Genomic DNA, 17,322 nt, shown 5'->3' on the forward strand with positions numbered 1-17,322 from the left:
TCAAAGTGTATTAGTAATTACAGAAGAAGGTAATTGTTAGAGTCTAAAGATATACATATATTGACTTTTTTTGTAAATTGGAAACTTGTGCAGATAGTTTCTGAGTAAATTTCATATTATCTCCCTAGATGTTGACTTATTTTGCTGCATTTGAGGTATTCTTTGAAGAAAATTTGCCGAAATTATTTGCCCATTTCAAGAAGAACAACCTAACTCCAGATATCTACCTAATTGATTGGTAAGACTGGCTTTTCCCTGTGTTTTCAGAGCGTTTCTCAGCCCTTGCCTGTTCTTCACTCTTTTCTCTGCCAACTTCTTCACGGCCCGGCTGAGTCCTCATATCCTGCTTTCCAGCCTTCCCTGATGGCCCTGCCCTTGAGTTTTATTTCCATCAGTGCCTCCGCCTGGCCCTCCTGAATTCCCTTAAGGGGAGAAATGGTATCTTGGGCCTGTTTGTTTCCAAAGTGCTGTCCATTCCCAAGCACCCGGCCTGTGCAGGCCCTCGCCGGCTATAGAGGTGGTCGGAGGAGCAAGGCCAGCGCTTGCCTGTCAGGAGCTCCTGGCTTGTGGGAGACACGTGTGTCCGTGGGCACTGTCCACGTGAGATGAGTGCTGTCTTGGAAGGCAGGAGGTCCTGGACCCAGCACAGGGGTCAGAGTACACACAACGAAGGTGACAAGCGCATGTGCATTCCAGAGTCAGCGGGCACTGTAGCCAGGTCCAGTGGGGTAGAGGCTGAAAGTAAAGGGCAGAGGATGGCAGGCGGTGAGGTGGGGAGGCCAGGTCACGGTGGCTCTTAGACCCAAGCTCTGGAGCTTGGGCAGGATTGCGGGGCCAGGGGGAGTGGCAGAAGGCTTCTCCTGAGGATGAGGGTGGGGCAGATCCAGCGGTGAGTTTTAAGTTACCTGGGAGGCAGGAGAGTCTGGGAACAGAGAGACAAATTAAGGGGGAAAAAGCCGAAGTAGGTGGAGAGAAGGCCCCGTGGAAATATTGTAGGTATGTCAGAGAATCATGGTCAGCTCTTGACTGCGGGTTGGGGAAGGGGTTTGCTGATGCCTTCAGCTGAGACCAAAGACAAAGGGAGAAGATTCGGCGAGGGCAGTTAGTGGATTTGACTTCAGACGGGTGATTTTGAGGTGCCTGCGGGACATGTAAGTAGAGGCATCCTGAGACAGATACAAGGATCCCGAGAGGTCTGCGCAGCAGTAGTAGGCCAGGCAGGTCTTCATGCTGTGGTGAAACAGGTTGCTGAGGATGGGGTGTGGCTGTTAGCCCAGAGAGCACCATGTTTAAGGGCCAGATGAGAGGGCTGGGAGACCTGTGTGTGCAGGGGAGCAGCCTCTCAGATCACGTGGTGGGAAGAGGGTGCCTCCGGGATCCAGCAGCCCCAGCCCAAACCCAGCTTCTCCCATTATTGCCTTGTGGCCTTGGGGAAGGCTGTGAAGCCCGGCTGAGCTCCCAGTTCCTTATCTGGAGGCCACAGTGATTCACCCCACAGGGTGCCGCAGGGTGACCGTGCGGCACCACCCGCCTCATAGAAGGGGCTCCGCAGAAGTAAAGAAGGTACTATTCGACCAGAAAGTCACGTTCCACTAAATTGTATGGTAAATGTCCAGCCACTGTGAACAGATAGCTGGCTGGTTTGGTTTTGTTGTTGCCTACTTTCTTCAGCAGAGAAAGGGCCTTCTGGAAGGTAAAATTCAAGTATCATTTGAAAGGAAGCTGACCCCTTAGCTAAAGCAGCCTTGTCTGTGCCCTTAAGAGTGTGCCTTTGGGATTCTTGGTTTGTTGCTTCTGTCCCAAACCCTGGACTGTTCTCCCTCCGCTGACCTTTGCCATGAAGGACAAGGGTTTTGGAGGTTGAATCTTGTAGCTGAAGCCATAAGGCGCTGGTGACAGAGGACAGCGAACATGGGGCCGTGAATGGACCTGCCGGGGATGCTGGGCTGGCCCACCTGGCTGTACTGGATAGAAGTGTTTAGGGCCCGCTTTAAAGGGCACCTTTATTCAGCAAATGGTGATTTTCTTCACAGCTGTGAACACGAAGCTCCTGCACAGGCTGCCCCACCGTGTTCATTTGACTGTGAGCCCTGCCCCTCAGATTCCTGGCTGGAGCCCACGGTACTGGAGGATGGGAGAGGATCCAGGCAGAATCTGAGCCTTTAGCTTCTCCCTTATCTGTTTTAGGGCTTCTGATTAGTTTCTTAGGATTCTAGGCCAAAAGTCAATAGTGTCTTTTAAACTTTTCTCACCTTTACTTGCAAAAGGAAATGCGTTTTAAATTGTGACCCAATGTGTGCAGAAACTTAACACGTACATATGCTGGGAACGGTGGTTTCATGACCCAGTACCTAACCCTGACCATGTGAAGCATTTTGAAATATTGTACTCTGTTCTATTTATTCCAAAAAATGCTGGTGATAATCTGCTTTCGTTGCCTTCACGATCCACTGGCTGTTGTCTGGGTCATGCCTGGCAGTATGAAAAGTACAGGCCTGGAGAACAGTGTTGTCTGCTTCTGTCCCAGCCTGAAGATGGTTGTAATCCATGTAGGGGCAAAGACAAAGGGCACCTGCATTTTTTGACTCGAGTGCTCACACATGCTGTCTTTGAACCCTTGGAACAACCTCTCCAAGCCCAGTGTAACACTTGTGTTTTATAGATGAAAAAAACAGGCTCAGGGCCGGGTGCACTAGCTCATGCCTGTAATCCCAGCACTTTGGGAGGCCCAGGCGGGCAGATCACTTGAGGTCAGGAGTTCCAGATCAGCCTCGCCAACATGGCGAAACCCCATCTCTACTAAAACACAAAAATTGGCTGGGCATGGTGGCACGTGCCTGTAATCCCAGCTACTCAGGAAGCTGAGGCACGAGAATCATTTGAACCCAGGAGGCAGAGGTTGCGGTGAGCCGCGATCACACCACTGCACCCCAGCCTGGGTGACAGAGCGAGCCTCTCTCTCCAAAACAAACAAACAAAATAAAACTGAGGCTCAGAGAGACAGAATGCCTTGGCCAAGGTCCTGATGCCAGCCAAATGCAGAGCTGGAGTCCAGACTCAAGTCTACCCGGCTCTAGAGCTGTGCACTTTCCCTTAGAGTCCTTTCTAAGGGGGTTTGTGTAAGGCAGTGTCACCCATAAGATGGGTCCCATAGCTCAGGTTCCAGAGACAGGAATAGCATGTCGAGCGTAGAACATGAGTTGGACTGTCAGTAATGAGCAGTGAGGCAGAGTAAATGAAAAGGAAGTGGCAAGGGTTCTTCACTGCTGAGGCCTTTGTGCTGTAAGCTGGTTGGTGCCCAGGGCCTTGTGAATGCTGTCCACTGTGCTTTGATGAGGCCTCCACAGGCCTTATTCTTGAAGTGCTGACTGTGTTCTAGAATAAGCACCAACTAGGATACAGTCTGTATTCGCAGTTCCAGTACAGGGCAAGGCATATAGAAAGGACTTAGTAAATACTTAAGTTGAACTAAGCACAGGAAAGCCATGTATTCATGACTTATTCCCTGAGTCAGCATTTATTGGTGGTCTGCAGTGATTCAGTCTCCTTGTTGGGTGCTGACAGTTCGGTGAAAGCTCAGATCAGAAACAGGTTGGGCAGTGGAGAGGAAGCAAAGGGGAAGAACAGACTTTACATAAGACCTGTCCTAGAAGCTGCCATTTCAGAAGCACTCGTCACTGTGGTCTTCAGTGTTCAGGAGCAGGTGTACCTATTTCTGGGCACAGAAGAAGTCACTGAGGCCCACTTCTCAATGTCACACCCATGGTGTGAGGTCCAGGTTGGTGTGCCTTCGGGGTCTTTGCTTTTTCTGCTACATCAGGCCACCTTTCCCAGAGCCACGTCCACACCCTCCACATTGTCGGTCTGCACTGTGCCTGGTGGGGTATAAAGCATGCTAAGTTCCAGGGCTCAGCAGCTAACTGCCTGAGCAAGAGAGCCTTTCTCCTGCTCGCGGCAGGGGCTGAGGGGCCTGTGGATGTGGCCAGCTCAGCGTCCTGGGTGGGCTCTGTGGGTAGCCCATTAAAATGGCTACACTTGGGGTCAGAAAAATCTCCTGTCCTGCCACACTGCCCGCCCACCAAGCCTGCTTCCCACCGCCCCAGCTCCACCCACACTCTGAGGGTGCCCTCTGTCAGCTGCTGCCCTTGTAGTAAAGCTTCGAGAGTGACCTCTGTGTCCCCAGTGCCTGGCTCAGTGTCCTAGGTCAAAGAATGCGTCTGTGCCTGAGGGTCACCTTCCTGGGTCCCTTTTCCAGTGCACCCTGTACGCTGCCTAACCAGTGGCTCATGAGGAGTCAGTGCTGAGGATTCGCTTTCCTTGCCAACACCGCCTTCCTGGCCCTTCTTTAATTGTGGCTTGCCACTCCTCCCGATGAGGCATGCGGATCAGAGCAGGGGCCCCTCAGCTGTCTCCATCTTCCTACAGAGTTTTCGGTGTTTCGACTGTCAAGGATCTACATTTTGTAGGACTGACTTTTGGTCATTTCACTTCTGAAAATATTTCCCATTGCTGTCCAGTGGCAGAATTATCTAGGGGTGTGAGTGAGCTTTATAATAAATAATCTTGAGCTAACAAAAGAATCGGGGACTACATTCCATGTTATGGTCAGCGTTTCTGAAATAACGTTTAATGATCCTTGGAGATCTGTCATTGCCTCGAGTTTCCATCTTTTTTTTTTTTTTTGAGACAGAGTCTCGCACTGTCACCTAGGCTGGAGTGCAGTGGCGGATCTTGGCTCACTGCAAGCCCCGCCTCCCGGTTCACGCCATTCTTCCGCTTCAGCCTCCTGAGTAGCTGGGACTACAGGCGCCCACCACCACCCCCGGCTAATTTTTGTATTTTTAGTAGAGACAGGATTTCACTGTGTTAGCCATGATGGTTTTGATCTCTTGACCTCATGATCCTCCCAACTCGGCCTCCCAAAGTGCTGGGATTACAGGCGTGAGCCACCGTGCCCAGCTAGAGTTTCCATCTTAAAGGGAAGGTTCAAGGGGGAGTGACTGTTGGGAGGTTTCCGTTTCCGCTGCCTCTTGCACTTGGGTCATCTCTGGCCCTTCAGTTCTGGGGTACAGGTTGCCCCAAGAGTGCCTTAGGAGCCAGGAGCATCTTGCTGAGCACGTCTGGCATAGGCTGGGTCTTTATGGGCGTGTAGAGGAGGGAGGAATGTCCCCTGCCTACACTGGGGACTCGTTCGCAGGGAGGGGCAGCAGCCTGTGTGTCGTTGGCACACCCTGGCCTGGCTGAAGTGGGAGCCCACATTCTCACGCGGTGCTCACGATATTTACTTCACGTCTGCTGCCCCCTGCCAAGTGCTGGGACAGAAAGACTGGAACACCACTGGGCTCAGGTTGGGGAAGACTCCGGGGCACAGAGGTGGGTATGTGAACCCCGCTGGGCTGAGGTCGGGGAGGACTCTGGGGCACAGAGGTGGGTATGTGAACCCTGCTGGGCTCAGCTTGGGGAGGACTCTGGGGCACAGCGCTGGATATATGTCTAATTGCTTTCAGAATCAAGGTGAGGGCAGTTTATGGGTTTAACTAAGTTTGAACTGAGTCTTAAATAACCATCTCCAACTTTTAACAAATGGGATTGTGTGTTCGGAGTTTAATGTTGCTTTATTTAAGCTTCACAAAATCTAATGAGGCTCAGTAGTAACCCTGTTCTTACCTAGCACAGTCTAATTTAACTGTTGATGTTTCTGGGAATACAGGGAGCCCAGCCCGGTGGTTGGGGGAGGGGCTGAGTGCCATTTATGAGCCAGCCATGGGGGTGAGGGCTCCTCCTTAGCAGCTGGTCAGGATGGGAAAATGGGGACACAGCTAGAAATTGGTAATGTTGGGCCTTGAAGGTCCAAGTCGCTGGTTTTGGCTTTTTAATGGGTGAGACTACCCGGTGACTTTCACTTTTACTGTAAGCTAGATCTGCTTTTCCATAGCTTCCCTTTATTTGGTTGAGTTTTTTCTCGTTTTGTTTTGTTTTCTTTTCTTTTCTTTTTGAGACGTATTGTCACTCTTTCCAGGCTGGAGTGCAGTGGTGCGATGTCGGCTCACTGCAGCCTCCGCCTCCCGGGCTCACGCAGTTCTCCTGCCTCAGCCACCCCAGTAGCTGGAATTACAGGCGCGTGCCACCATCCCTGGCTAATCTCCCTTCATTGGTACTGTCCTCCTCTGTAAAATGGAAAAGACGATTGTATCTCCTCTTGGGGTTGTAACAAGGATTCAGTTGAACTGTCCCTCAGTTGAATTGTCCCAATTCAGTTGAATTGCGAGCACTTTCTGTTGTGTGCAGCCCGGGGCCCTCATGAGTAGACAGGGCAGAGGCCAGTTCTGTTCCGTGGATGCCGTCTTCCTCCTTCACGACAGCCCTGAACTCCCTCATCCTTACCCCATGGCGCTTCCTTGCCTCTAGCAAGCTCAGACAAGCAGGCAGAACAGACCCGGCTAGGTAAGAAGTTTCTGGAAGTTGTGAAGACGCATCAGCAAAAACAGCCCCTTTCCTCCCGCACGTATCATGGGGGAAACAGATACGCAGCTTTTGTCTGGGGTCTTTTCTAAGCTAAGAGACACTTCATTTGTTTAGCGACATAGAAATATATCATTTTGGGCTGGGTGTGGTGTCTCATGCCTGTAGTCCCAGCACTTTGGGAGGCTGAGGTGACAGGATCATTTTAGCCCAGGAGTTCAAGATTCGTCTGGGCAACATAGTGAGACCCTATCTCTACAAATAACTTAAAAATTAGCCTTTGTGGTGGTGTGGGCCTGTAGTCTCAGCTACTCAGGAGGCTGAGGTGGGAGGATCACCTGAGCCCAGGAGGTCTAGGTTGCAGTGAGCCGTGATTGTGCAACTGCACTCTGGCCTGGGCGACACAGTCAGACCCTGTCTTAACAAAAAGAAAACAGAAGAATTATGTTATTTTGCATTAGTTGAAGTTGTACTTGAAATTACTTTTTTTTTTTTTTACTTTTAAAAGCATACTTTTATTTTTTACTTTTAAAAAAATAACCATTTTTGATCTACAACGCGATAATATGCAGTGGTCGGAGGCAAAACATAAACATCTTTTGGGAGAGAAAAACCCTTGAATTCTGTCTTCCGACCGTGGGAGGAGTACTGAGCCGTCTCTGGGAAGGCCAAGGGGCCCTTCCCGTCCTGCCTCTGTGAGCCTGAGGGCAGCAGGGGAAGGTGGACCTTGAACCAGGAGGGCTGTGTGGACAGTAGTCCCCTTGTTCCGACCAGTTCTGATCCCATGGCAGGGCTTCTGTGGGGCCAGGACAGAGCCTGGTGTCCCCCTTCAGTGGCCTGTTTGTGGCTGGCTTTCGAATCTAAATGTGGTTTAAAATACAGCCCACATTTGGAAGCTCCTGATAATGATGTGGGAGCACCTCTGAGCAGTCCCTGCTGGAGGAGAGAGTGGGAGAAGAGGAGCCTCAGTTCAAGACTGTGGGGCGGGGTCTCTGCCCTTGAGGCACTTGCAGCCTGGAGCAGGGGACAGGAGTGGCTTAGGACGGTGCGGAGCTCTTGGAGTGGAGCCCAGGGGCTGGAGAGGCCATGGGGAGCCCTGACTGGGGCAGAGGGCCTGGGAGCTGCTTGCTGAGGGCCTGCCAGAGCCTGCAAGGCCCAGAAGATGCAGGAGGGTGTGCGAGGCAGAGGGAAGTGTCCAGGAGTGTCAGGAGCGTCCCTTCACTGGCTCAGTGTAAAGGAAGATGAAGAGTGCCGGGGCCTCATGAAGGGGGGTGCGTGCAGTGCAGCGTGAACGTTTCAAGGAAACTTGGTCCAGCCTGAGGGTCAGGAAACAACCTTCCAAGAAATAGTGACACACAGCATGTGGGAAGAGCCTGCAGAGGACAGAGGCTGATGCCAGGAGCAAGCCTGGAGGCTGCAGTGAGGAGCCAGGCATGGTCGCAGCATGGCGTCAGCAGTAAGCGTGGCCAGGAGGTGGAAGCTCATGGGGTTGGAAATGGATTTGTTTCATGGAAATGCAGAGCAGGGGGCATCGTGGGTGTAGTGAATGGCATTCTGGGTCATTCCGGTGGTGACTTAATTTTATAAAGTTCACTACCTGTCTAGAGTAACTTATGGAGACTCACACATAAATCTCAGCTTAAGAATATTATGTTAAATAAAAAAAGAACAAAAGTTTAGTTCTTTGGGCTTGGGGGGGTACGTTGTAGAAATCTCTTTTGTTCTTTGCTATAAAAACTATCTGACTATATATATAAAATATGTATGTGTATAAACTATATAAAAACCATCGTTTTGGCCAGGCGTGGTGGCTCACGCCTGTAATCCCAGCACTTTGGTAGGCTAAGGTAGGTGGATCACGAGGTCAGGAGTTCAAGACCAGCCTGGCCAAGATGGTGAAACCCCATCTTTACTAAAAATACAGAAATTAGCCGGGCATGATGGTGGATGCCTGTAATCCCAGTTACTTGGGAGGCTGAGGCAGAGAATTGCTTGAACCTGGGAGGTGGAGGTTGCAGTGAGCCGAAATCGCGCCACCACTGCACTGCAGCCTGGGCGACAGAGTGAGACTCTGTCTCAAGAAAACAAACAAACAAACAAACAAAAAACAACATTGTCGTCTTTCCCTATCCGTTTTTTTCTCAGGACTCTGCTTTTTAGCAGATGTAGGGGGAGTCTGATTTCCATGTGTGAGTGTCTCAAGAAAACAAACAAACAAACAAACAAAAAACAACATTGTCGTCTTTCCCTATCCGTTTTTTTCTCAGGACTCTGCTTTTTAGCAGATGTAGGGGGAGTCTGATTTCCATGTGTGAGTGGGCACACAGAGATAGTCGTGCAGGCCGAGTGGACTCTCCTGCCCTTTCTCATAGCGTTAACAAGCATGCTCTCCCGGTACAATTGAGAATATTCTCTAGACTAAGGAAACAGAAGATCTCTTTGGTCTTTGTTGAACTGTGCTTTCTAGACCAGGTGGTGAAATGGTTTTCTGGTTTTGAAATAGCAAGAAGCTCGGGCTGAAGGCTTGTGATTTTAGAATCAAGCTTCTTACCAAGCCTGCGACGGTGTTGCTGCCTCACGGTGTGTGCTGAGGCTCAGACACCAGAGCGTGGGCATTGGAGTCAGGTTCAGAGTCTGGCTGGGGACTTACTGGTGGTGAGACCTGGGTCCGTTTAGCTGTTGTCCTGAGGCGCAGTTCCGTCAGGTGTAGCGAGGTGAGAGAGCCCGTCTCCCAGGCATTTCCTGACGCATGGGGTGTCCTTCCGAAGGGGCTCGCAAAGCACACAGCGCCCGGTGCGCCCCCAGCTTCTGTTGTTCCTCTAGGTGCGGGTTTTCCCTGGCATCCGGCTCTCCGTTGAATGAAGTCTAGATTTTTAGGCCTTCCTCGACTTTTACCGTTAGAAGGTTCTGACGAGGGACAGCGCGGAACATTCCTGCTGTCATCTAGGAGCTGCGGGCTCTGTGCAATGCACGTCCATAACCACATGTCCTCGGGACCTGGAGGACAGGCTGCGTCTAACGGAGCACCCCCGGGGCAGAGTCCACTGTGGACAGAACCCATGCCCCTGTCACTTGTGAGCAGGTTGACCAGTGTGCGGGGTTTTCTGTGGAATCTGTTGTGGGAAAGTCAGGGTCACGCTGTGGAAGCTTTAGTGGCCTGACCTCCTGACCGAGTCAGCCCCTCAGGCTGAGTCCAGTGCCTGCCGTTCAGGGGCTGCATGGGCCCAGCACTCTCTCTGTGTCAGCACAGGAAATACTGAACTCTGGAAGAGAGGTCCTCCAGGAGGGGTGGAGATGTCCCCCACCCAGCTGGGGATCCCCACCTGTACCGAACACTGTCAGTGTTGGGCAAGTTTTGAGAGCCAGGAACGTCTGGGAAGTCCTGCCGTAGACAGGGCATTGGAATTCAGCAGAGATTGCTGGACAGGGCACTAGATGTGGAGCTAGGGTGTGCCGTGATGAGCACCAGGCTGGGGACCAGGAGCCTGAGGGCGCCCAGAGGAGGAAGGAACCTCGTGCATGCTCCCAGGGTGAGGGGAACCTGTGCAGTGGCACCAGCATTGAGCCCCATAGCCAGGAGGAGCACCTACCGTACGCCTGCTCTGTGGGTGGCGTGGGGTACAGCGGTACCTAAGACAGGATGCCTGCCCCCACAGCGTGAGCACACAGCAGGGGCTCAGCACATATTCCTTGCAGGCAGGAGTCATTGCTGTCAGTCATTCGGAAGCTGTGTGTGCTGCGTGATTCTGTGCAGAAGCTGATACTGCTGTGTCCTATGCGATGTTAGAATTGCCCTTCAGTGTGAGTGCAGGCCTGGCCCTGACCCCAGCTGTTGCCTGAAAGTGACTAGGGGAGTGTTTTTCATGGAATCAGACTGGAATTCAGTGTTCTTTCTTTGTTAGGAGAGATTCAAAATCTGAAAAATTCCAACTTTTCCCCCTAGGATCTTTACCTTATATAGTAAATCTCTGCCCCTCGACCTGGCCTGTCGTATCTGGGACGTGTTCTGTCGCGATGGGGAAGAGTTCCTGTTCCGCACAGCCCTGGGCATCCTGAAGCTGTTCGAGGACATCCTGACCAAGATGGACTTCATCCACATGGCCCAGTTCCTGACCCGGCTGCCCGAGGACCTGCCCGCCGAGGAGCTGTTTGCCTCCATCGCCACGATCCAGATGCAAAGCCGAAACAAGAAGTGGGCTCAGGTCAGTGGGCTTTGTGTTCTTGGCTTCCCACCGTGTAGCTGGCAAGTGTCACAACTCAGGAAGCCCTACGTAAAGTGCTATCTGAGGATGTAGCCCCTTTGATGGAGTCCCCGGGCTGGAAGTGAGGGGGGCCGGGTGGAGACATGGCTGTGCCACAGGGCGTCTTGGCAGGTCGCTTCCTCTTTGGGTTTCTGTCAGCTGGATGGGGTGTGTGGATAACGAAAGCCTTCCCACCTCTTCTGCAGTGGCGTTGGGAGGGTCAGCACTTTCACCATTATAGTGCTCTTTACATGTTAGAAAGTATTTTGTAAGCCACGTCCCCCCCTTTTTAAAAAAAATAATGCCAGAGACAGAAAGCAAAGTGCACCCACTTACTGAGCCCCGTGGCCATGCCCTGTGGCAGGCTTTTGTGTGCGTCTTCGAGAAGGAAGTGGGATTATCCCCCTCTTACAACAAAGGGAGGCCCAGAGAGGAGGGCGTGGGTCCCTCCTGGGTCTTCCCATGCGCTGCTGTGCCCTCTCTGGGCTGAGTGCCCCAAGCAGTGGCACGGACAGTCCGTATCCCTCGGCTTCCCTCCAGGCATCCCTCTTAGGTCTTGTCCCCAGTGGGATTGACCTGCATTTTCTCTTCCGAGTCTTTGTCATACTAAAAAGGAAAAAAAACCAGCCTGGGTTCTTGATCCTGCATGCGCTCAGCATCGGTTTGAAGTCCTTGTTGATTGATGTCTATGAAGACTTTTCCTTTTCTGTACGTGCTACACCATGCCTGGGGGATTTCTTTGTTTTGAGACAGGGTCTAGCTCTGTCATCCAGGCTGGAGTGCAGCCCCCCGCCTCCCAGGCTCAAGTGACCATCCCACCTCAGCCCCCCGAAATGTCTGTTCTTGATTTAACTTTTTTTTTAATTAATGGAAGATTTAAAATATTTACAAAAATAGAACAGCATAAAATAATGCACCCCCACATGCCTGCTCTCCAGCGTCAGTGACTGTGGAAGCGCAGCCACTGTTGGAACTGCCTCCCACCTCTCCCCTTCCCACCATATTTAAGCGAGTCCCAGGCACCGTGTCACCTGTTGGTGTTAGCAATCTCTGAATCATATGGGCTCTTTTAACATAACTGCAATACCGTTAGCACTCAGCTACTAACTCCCTCCTGTCATCAGATATCCAGTTTTCAAATTCAGATGTCATAAATGGCCTTATAGTTGGTTGGAATCAAGATCTAAATAAAGTCCATGCCTTGTGATTGGTTGAAAGCTCTGTTAAGCCTCTGTAATATCTATGCCACGCCACTTCTCACTTTTTAGCCCTCTCTTGCTTGCCTTTATTTGTCAAAGAAAACAGGTCATTTAGGCAGGGCACAGTGGCTCACAACTGTAATCCCAGCACTTTGGGAGGCCAAGGTTGGGGGATCACTAGAGCCTAGGAGTTTGAGACCAGCTTGGGCAACATAGTGAGACCCCGTCTCTACAAAAAATACAAAAATTAGCTGGACATTGTGGCATATATCTGTAGTTCCAGCTGCTAGGGAGGCTGAGATGGGAGGACCATTTGAGCCCGGGAGGTCAAGGCTGCAGTGGGCTGTGATTGCGCCACTGCACTCCAGCCTAGGCAACAGAGCAAGACCCTGTCTTTAAAAAAAAACAAAAAAAAAACAGGTTGGCCAGGCGCAGTGGCTCACGCCTGTAATCCCAGCACTTTGGGAGGCTGAGGCAGGTGGATCACGAGGTCAAGAGTTAAAGACGAGCCTGGCCAAGATGGTGAAACCCGTCTCTACTGAAAATACAAAAATTAGCCGGGCACGGTGGCAGGTGCCTGCAATCCCAGCTACTTGGGAGGCTGAGGCAGGAGAATTGCTTGAACCTGGGTGACAGAGGTTGCAGTGAGCCGAGATCACGCCACTACACTCCAGCCTGGGCAACAGAGTGAGACTCCATCTCAAAAAAAAAACAAACAAAAAAAAACCAGGTCATTTGTCCTGTAACATTTCCCACTGGGGGAGAGTTTTATGGCGTATACATACATCACCCCCCACCACACGTCACACACCTATACATACACAATCACCACACACACACACACACACACACACTGCACATCCAGTCACCCCCCCACACCTCACACACCCACACGCAGTCACCCCCATCACACACCCACACATACACAATCACCCCACACATAGACACGCATGGATCACCCCCACGCACACACATTGCACACCCACACACAGTCACCCCCCCACACCTCACACACCCACAGTCACCCCATACACACATCACATACACGTACACAATCACCACACACCAATCACCCCACATGCACATCACACACCCACGCATACACAATTACCCTACAGTCACACCTGCACACAATCACCCCACACACATCACACAGCCACACATACAATCACCCCACACAATCACACCCACACAAAATCACCCCCACACATCACCCCCTCACACAATCACCCCCCCACACATCACACCCCGCACACAATCACCCCACACATCACACACCCACATACAGTCACCCCACGCACACCACACACCCATATACAATCATCGCCTACACACATCACACACCTGTAAATACACAATCACCCCACAGTCATACCCACACATACACAGATCACCCCCACGCACACACATTGCACACCCACAGTCACCCACAATCACACACATACAAAATCACCCCACACAGTCACACACACACAGATCACCCCCCACACATAGATCACCCCTTACACATCACCCCACACACATACCCACACATATGTGCACACATCACACACCTACACATTGCATACACACACACACACACCCCTACAGATCACCCCCCACATACACCTATCACACCCCACACACACGTCACCCCACACATCACACCCACACGTACACATCACACACCCACACACATCACCCCATATGCACATACACACCCACGTGCAGGTGCAGGTCACTCACTCCCTGCACATCCACACGCTGCACACCCACATACACAGGAAAGGATTAAAGCCAGATCAGCCATTTTGATCCTTGCATTTTAGGGACTAGGTAAAAACTATTGGTTAAAACTGGATCAGATTATTTGACCGTAGGACATTGTTATTAATGGGATGGTGATAGGAGTTAGTCTGATGATGTGGCATGGGGGGCTTGGGCATCAGTGACGTGCTGTCATTTTTTTTTTTTTTTTGGGACGGAGTCTCACCCTGTCGCCCAGGCTGGAGTGCAGTGGCGCAATCTCGTCTCACTGCAACCTCCACCTCCTGGGTTCAAGCGATTCTCTTGCCTCACCCTCCCGAGTAGCTGGGATTACAGGCGCCCGCCTCCAATGGGCCCAGCTAATTTTTGTATTTTTAGTAGAGACGGGGTTTCACCATGTTAGCCAGGCTGGTCTCAAATTCCTGACCTCGCGATCCACCTGCCTCAGCCTCCCAAAGTGCTGGGATTACAGGCGTGAGCCACCGCGCCTGGTCCAGGCATCAGTGACTTTTATACAGTTCCAGGTCTCATGGGACTTGTGGTCCATGCACATTTCTCTCAAATCCTGTGCTTAAGGTTAAGACACTGGTGAGCTTTCTTGTTCTTTTTCCTTCTTTTTTATTTTTATTTTTTGAGACAGAGTCTCACTCTCATTGCCGAGACTGGAGTGCAGTGGTGCGATCAGAGCTCACTGCAGCCTCACCGTCCGGGGCTCAAGCAATTCTTCCACCTCAGTCTCCCAAGTAGCTGGGACTGCAGGCATGTGCCATGACACCCAGCCAATATTTGTTTGTTTGTTTTTATAGAGATTTGTTTGCTTTTTTGTTGCTGAGGTTGGTCTCAAACTCCTGGGCCCAAGTGATCTTCCTCCCTTGGCCTCCCAAAGTACTGGGATTACAGGCATGAACCACCACGCCCAGCCATGAGCTTTATCAAAATGACTAAATGTTTATGTTGAGCCAGCAACCCCATTTACTTCAAGATGCAGGGGGACTTTATCTGCCATTATTCCTTTTCTCCACCTTAATTGAAACCAAAATGTTACTTTTAAATTTGTGACTCAAAAGTGGCATAGTTCCTGGCCCCAGGCAGGTAGCACTGTGTTTGTACCAGATTCTCTTGGTTTCACCCTTGGACTTTGAGCACGTCACTTCTGTACATGTCCATTGTTCAAGCCCCTTATGTTGGGGCATTAGCCTTCCGGAGTTTGTCGTGTGGGTTAAGCGGGCGCTGGGCGCAAAGTGCTGGCAGAGTTCTCTGCTTGGTGTGGAGCCTGTTAGTGTTGCTGCAATTGCTAAGCAGCCACAATGGCGTGGAATATCTTTTAAAAGAAGGGTGTTGGCCTGGCATGGTGGCTCAAGGCTGTAATCCCAGCACTTTGGGAGGCCAAGGCGGGCGGATCATGAGGTCAGGAGTTTGAGACCATTCTGGCCGATACGGTGAAACCCTGTCTCTGCTAAAAATACAAAAATTAGCCGGGCGTGGTGGCACACCTCTGTAGTCCCAGCTACTCAGGAGGCTGAGGCAGAAGAATCTCTTGAACCCAGGGGTCGGAGATTCCAGTGAGCCGAGATGGCGCCATTCCACTCCAGCCTGGGTGACAGAGTGAGACTCCATCTGAAAAGAAGAAAAAGAAGGATGTTGACCAAGAACTGTGAGAACAGAGGAGGGAGCAGGCTCTGGGCGAGCTCAGGAAGGCAGGCAAGAGGAGCCAGTGCCTTGAGGCCTTCTCAGGTGGCAGGCTTCCTGGTGGAGGAGGAGCAGGGTGGCAGGAGTGCAGTGGGATGGGCACAGGGCTCATTAGCATCCTAGCGTTCAGGCCTGGGCTTCTTGGGTGGCCACTGCAGGACCCCACTGAGGCCCCCAGCTGTGCTTTCACGTGGATTCTGTGGCCGGCTGGAAGGAGTGCAGCTAGCTTACCAGGCCAGAGAGGGCACGGGCAGGTGTCCCTGTTGGAAAGACCACACAGGACGTAGGAGTGGAAGACCCCGGAGGGTTGGAGGCAGTGGAAGTGGGGAGCCGGGGGGCCCTGTTAGGAGGCTGCTGCTGTCTCTGCACCGCTGCTGTCAGGATCTGTGTGTGTGGTCAGTTAACCTCAGCTGTCTTCCCTGTGACTCTTAGGTACTGACTGCATTGCAGAAAGACAGCCGGGAAATGGAGAAGGGAAGTCCGTCCCTCCGACACTGAGGCTGCAGCGGGAACTCGCACTCGGCACCAATCAGAGCCCCACACCGCGGCCCCTCTGTTGTTTCAGACTGACACCCGGGCCGAGAAGAACAGGCGCTCTTTAAGTTTGATTCCTAACACTGGAGTTGGCCTTAAACAAAACAAACACAAAAACTTTAAAGAATTAAACCAAGGCTTAGCCTTAAGCAGATCAGTGGAAGGATGATCTGCTGCACGGTTGAACGATGGGCGGTGGCTCACCCCCACTCCTTTATTTCAGCAAAAGCTAATTAAATTGTAATGCTTCTATGTCAACTACTGGGAAGTATGTTACAGTCTTAGCCAGGATGCATGAGAGATGTTATTTGGGAGACTTGAGATGCTTTGGCTCATATTTACATGTTTTCAATAAGAAAGGTATCGCTGATTGAGTTATTGAGATAGTCTTTCCAGAGCTGGAGGTCATGTTTCTAAAACTCACCTACCAAAGATAGCATTAAAGAAACAGGGGCTCTCTGAGGATAGCCACTGATATGTGTTCCTGGATACCCGGGCATCGACCCTGAGCATTGGGCCATGTTGCCTTGACACAGTCACAGTGTATAGGCTGCAGGTGCATACGTGGGCTCCAATGGGACTGCACTCCGGGAGACTGCTCCCTGGCATCGGTCCTGCGGAGGTGGAAAGTTCGAGAGGAGGAGCTATTTGCGAGGAAGCCCTGTGGCAATAGAGACAGGCTTAAAAGCGGAGAGAACACACAGTGGAATCAGCCCCCTGTAAGTAAAAGGGTAGAGAAAGAGATGTGTGGCTGGGCCCTCTCCCACTGGCCTGTTCAGTGGAGGCCAGGGCAGCAGCCCAGAACAGCACATGTGGGGGAGGTGGCCCCTTGTGCCAGCAGTGGCTCCTCTCTGCCTTTGAGCCCTGCACAGCTGGACCCATCCTAAGTGCCAGTGAGTCCCTCACACATTTGACTTTAGAACGTGTGCTTCATGACCCGTTGTACAGACGGAGGAGCGAGCAACACACGTCTAACAGCCTAGACAATCTCGTCAGATGCTCATACTGGACCATCAGCCTCCCCATTTTAGCTGACTTTCCCAGGGTCGTTGGCAAATTTTTTGTTCTGTCTTTTCCTTGACTAATTGTAGAACTTTGTGTGAGGACTTTGGTTATCCAAAATCACAGAAATGAACCGTTTTGCAGCTTCGCAGTCTAAAGGCCAGACCAGTGTCTGGAAGCAGGGCCCACGTGGTGGTCCGCTGGCAGGCTGGTCCTGGGGAGCATTCTGCGGACCCGGTCACGGGCTTGGTTAGTCATGTGTGCATGTGTGCCTTGGGGTGGTCTGCACTCCACAGCCCTTCTCAGCCACACTTCCCACCCCAGGGGGTGCCCCCAGGCTGATCTCATTTCTGATGTTGAGGGCTGTTTGGCTTTGTCTGTACAGCCTTGGGCCAAGGGCTGGGGAAGGAAAGCCGAGCCGGCATTCGTTTTCTGGACTTTTTATGTCT

General features: G+C 51.6%; 1 protein-coding gene across 4 annotated transcripts in view; it reads left to right on the forward strand.

Annotated features, from left to right (window-relative positions):
• TBC1D14 (TBC1 domain family member 14) overlaps positions 1-16,048 on the forward strand; it is a 117,111-nt gene extending 101,063 nt beyond the window's left edge. For all 4 annotated transcript variants that reach the window (XM_003278523.4, XM_030801466.1, XM_030801465.1 and 1 more), the window contains 3 exons: positions 129-238; positions 10,406-10,664; positions 15,770-16,048. In XM_003278523.4, coding sequence (XP_003278571.1) covers positions 129-238; positions 10,406-10,664; positions 15,770-15,835 — 435 coding nt within the window. In that variant the 3' untranslated portion in view covers positions 15,836-16,048. The remainder of the gene's footprint in view (positions 1-128; positions 239-10,405; positions 10,665-15,769) is intronic.
• The last annotated feature ends 1,274 nt before the right edge of the window (positions 16,049-17,322 follow it).

The sequence above is a fragment of the Nomascus leucogenys genome, chromosome 20 (genome assembly GCF_006542625.1).
Source record: "Nomascus leucogenys isolate Asia chromosome 20, Asia_NLE_v1, whole genome shotgun sequence".
NCBI lineage: Eukaryota > Metazoa > Chordata > Mammalia > Primates > Hylobatidae > Nomascus > Nomascus leucogenys.